This window comes from Chrysochloris asiatica, unplaced genomic scaffold (genome assembly GCF_000296735.1).
Source record: "Chrysochloris asiatica unplaced genomic scaffold, ChrAsi1.0 scaffold00093, whole genome shotgun sequence".
NCBI classification, from domain to species: domain Eukaryota; kingdom Metazoa; phylum Chordata; class Mammalia; order Afrosoricida; family Chrysochloridae; genus Chrysochloris; species Chrysochloris asiatica.
The window spans coordinates 10,519,730-10,523,394 of record NW_006408611.1 but is presented as its reverse complement, the minus strand read 5'-3'; the positions used below and the strand labels follow the sequence as shown (position 1 = coordinate 10,523,394).

Below are 3,665 nucleotides of genomic sequence, written 5' to 3'. Positions count from 1 at the left end.
AAGAGGAAGACCCCCAACGAGATGGATCAGCCAGGTGGCATCATTAATGGACTCAGGTGTGGCGGCGGTAGTGAGGTTGACCCAGGATTGAACATTGTTTCGTTCTGCTGTGCATGGGGTCGCTATGAGTCGGTTCCGACTCGATGGCACCTGACAACAACAACAATCCAGTGAATAGGAGTCCTGGTGTGGCACTGTGGGTTAATGCACCAGGCTGCAAAGTTGTTTGAATTGCAAGGTTGGCACTTTAAGCTCATCAGCTGCTCCTTGGAAACCCTATACAGGGTCGCTATGGGCCGAAATCAACTTGACGGTACTTAACAACCACAACAACAAAATCCAGTGAATAGGTCTAATAATAATGGCCAACCTAATGTCCAAATTGTGGTTTCCAAATACAATCTTCCACTGAAAAATCTGGTGACCGTTGGAATAATGGTTGATTCCACTTCCAAGGCATGTAATTTACAAGAAGATTCCATATAATCTTGTTATATTAAGTAAGGATGTATCAAGGACTACTTGGGTATATAAAAAATGGCTGAATAAATCACCACAGGCTAAATTCGGGAAATTTTGAGTGTCAATACAAAAACAAAAAATAACCACAATTGAGATGACTATGTCAAATATACCTATATTCATAAGTTCAAAAAATTATTTGCTCACCTTTGGAGGATACTAGAAATCCAACTGATTATCGAAAACAGAAAGTCCAAGAGGGAAAGATCATCTTTCCCAAGAGGGAAAGATCAATCATTTATTTTGCCTAACCAATACAAACTGTAGCTAAGCTAAGCAAATAGTTAAAAAGAAAAAGTTTCTCTTTAGGGTAATATTCCACACAATTAATGAAAAGGAATGACAGAATTTCAACATTTTATAAATCTTAATCAATTCCTGGTTCTAAGCCATCAACGGCTAGTCATATCAAAAAAGACAACCAGATACAATCAACAAATGGATGAAATAACAGTGTCTTTGCTATGAAGTAGGAATGCTTCATAAAATCACACCCAAATCTCATCAAGCCTCTAAACCTAAGTGCCAACATACAGGAAACACAAAGGGCCAGAGTACCGACTTAAACACCAAACAGCGTATATAACTGGCAAAAGGAGGCTATGAAAAACTATAAAACAACTAAATTTTGCCAACCAAAAATGATTTTCAAGGAGAAAAAGGATTGACAAGGAAACTATAGATTAAAAGAAATTTAAGAAAATTACCAACCAAGATTTTAATCCAAATTTTAAAAAAGAATCTGCAAGCAAAAGTATTAGAACATTAGGGAAAATAATCTTTTAATAACTTAATATAAAACATTCTTGAGGTATACTGGATATACATTAAATTATAAAGTCTACATGTTGATAAATTTTGACATATGTGTGTATTTGTGAAACAAGATAATGAACATAATGTTCATTTCTGAGCCCCTTCAAGTCCTCTTCTAATGTCTCAACCCACCTTCCTAGACTAACACTTATCAGCTTTCTGTCACTGGACTTTATTTTGTATTTTCTAGAGTTTTACGTAAATGGGTTCAGACGGTATGGATTTTTTGTTTGCCTTTTTTCAGCATATTTTTTCTGTGCTTCATCTATGTTATTCCATGTATCAATGCTTCATTGCTTTTTAGTCTGAGTAGTATTCTTCAGTATAGATATAGCATGGTTTACCCAGTCACCCATTAATGGACATAGGAACTGATTTTATTTATTGGGCTATAACAAATCAAATTGCTATAATATTTGAATAACAGTCTTTATATTGATGTTTGCTCTCTTCTGGGTAACTAGTAACAGTAGAATGGCTGGTTCATGTGTATAGGTGTCCATTTAAGAAACTGACCAATTATTTCCCCAGAGAGACTGTACCATTTTATATCCCTCATCAGCAGTGCTCAAGAGTTCCGGTCCCTCCAAATTCCCACCAACACTTGATATGATCAGTCCTTTTCATTTTAGCCCTTATAATAAGCATACAATGGTATATCATTGTGAATTTATACTGTCCTAATCCAAGCTCTGGTAGTGTAGTGGTTACAAGTTGGGCTGTGAACCACAAGGTCAGCAGTTTGAAACTACCAGCTGTTCCACGGGAGAAAGATGAGGCTTTCTGCTCCTGTAAAGATTTACAGCCTTGGAAACCCTGTACAGGGTCACTATGAGTCGGAACCGACTCCACGGCACATAACAACAACAACAACAATCCAAGTCAGGCTGCTAACCTCAAAGTCAGCAGTTCAAGTGTTTGCAACTTGATAAGCAAATCCTAACTTTACATTTTCATTCCTTCTTTGTGAAATAATTAAGAGTCTGGGCATTACTTACATCAACCAAAGCAATTCTATAACTTCCTCTGTATCTAAAATCTGACAAAAATGCTGGATTTCACGCTTACCAGAGGCTCCAGTTTTACCCGCTGTTGTCGTTTTCTTGTCTTCTCTTGAGCTTTTGTAGTGTGTGCAAACGTCAGGACATGAGTCTCAGACACCCTTTCTGTGGGGGCTATAATACTCAGCCTTCCTCTGGCTTTAAAACTATCCAGTCTTATCAATAAAGAGTCATCTATCTGCTCATAATTATTTTTCAGGTCGAGGTCACTGTTTGTAGCCTGAAAAGCCATCATTAATCCTGGAAAGGGTGGGGACAGGAAAAAAACAAAGGAGAGTGAGTTAAGAACTAGGGAGAGCTGCTGCATTCGTCCATCCTCAAAGAAAATCCATCAAAGTTAGTGCAGTCTTCCCAAACTGAGAATCTGAACTAAAGAAACGAACACTAAGAACTGTGCCTAGTCTCCAGGAGGCCCTGTAGCTGGGGTTGTTGTTGTTAGAGCCATCGAGTTGGTTCAGACCCACAGTGACGTGTATAGGGTTTCCAAGGAGCGGCTGGTGAGCCTGAACCACCAACCTTGCAGTTCAAACTGACCTTGCAGTCCAGCGTATGAACCCACAGTGCCACACCAGAACACTGTACCTGGAGTGATGATCAGAAAGCTGAATTTCTACCAAGTTCTTAAGTGACCCTGATACTACTACTCCAGGTCTAATTGAATACAATTAGTATTGAGATTAATGTTTCTCCCATCTGAGTATGGAAAACATCTCCTATGGAACTTGTTTAAAACGCAGGTAATGTTAACACAGGCAAGCAGAGAAATACGGCCTAGAAACTAAACAAAGGAAAAGGAGTTGAGAGCTAAGCCCATGAACAGTGCTTTTCTAGATTTTATATACATAGCAATCACATGAGGACTTGTTAAAATGTTAAGTTTTGATTCTTACACTTTACTTGATGACATCCTAAAACACTTGAACTGTCAGCCTTTCCTAGTAACCTTGCATTCCTTACCACCATGTACACCAGATAGGTGGAGGCACTGCCCTTCAAAGTAGCTTATCACACCAGAGGTACTGAACCAGGTGTCTACAAACCTAGGTTTTACTGGAGATCAGCGCTGCCCAATAGAAATATTATGGTGCCTTAATAAGGAGCTCTGGTAGTGTAGTGGTTACAAGTCGGGCTGCGAACCTTAAGGTCAGTGGTTTGAACCTACCAGATGCTCTGCGGGAGAAAGATGAGGCTTTCTACTCCTGTAAAGATTTACACCCTCGGAAACCCTGTACAGGGTCGCTATGGGTTGGAACCGACTCGACGGCA

General features: G+C 39.2%; 1 protein-coding gene across 1 annotated transcript in view; it reads right to left on the bottom strand.

Moving 5' to 3' along the window:
• DNAH6 (dynein, axonemal, heavy chain 6) overlaps positions 1 to 2,631 on the bottom strand; it is a 305,590-nt gene extending 302,959 nt beyond the window's left edge. Inside the window, 1 exon segment of the mRNA XM_006866588.1 lies at positions 2,407 to 2,631. Coding sequence (XP_006866650.1) covers positions 2,407 to 2,631 — 225 coding nt within the window.
• Positions 2,632 to 3,665: the final 1,034 nt, after the last annotated feature.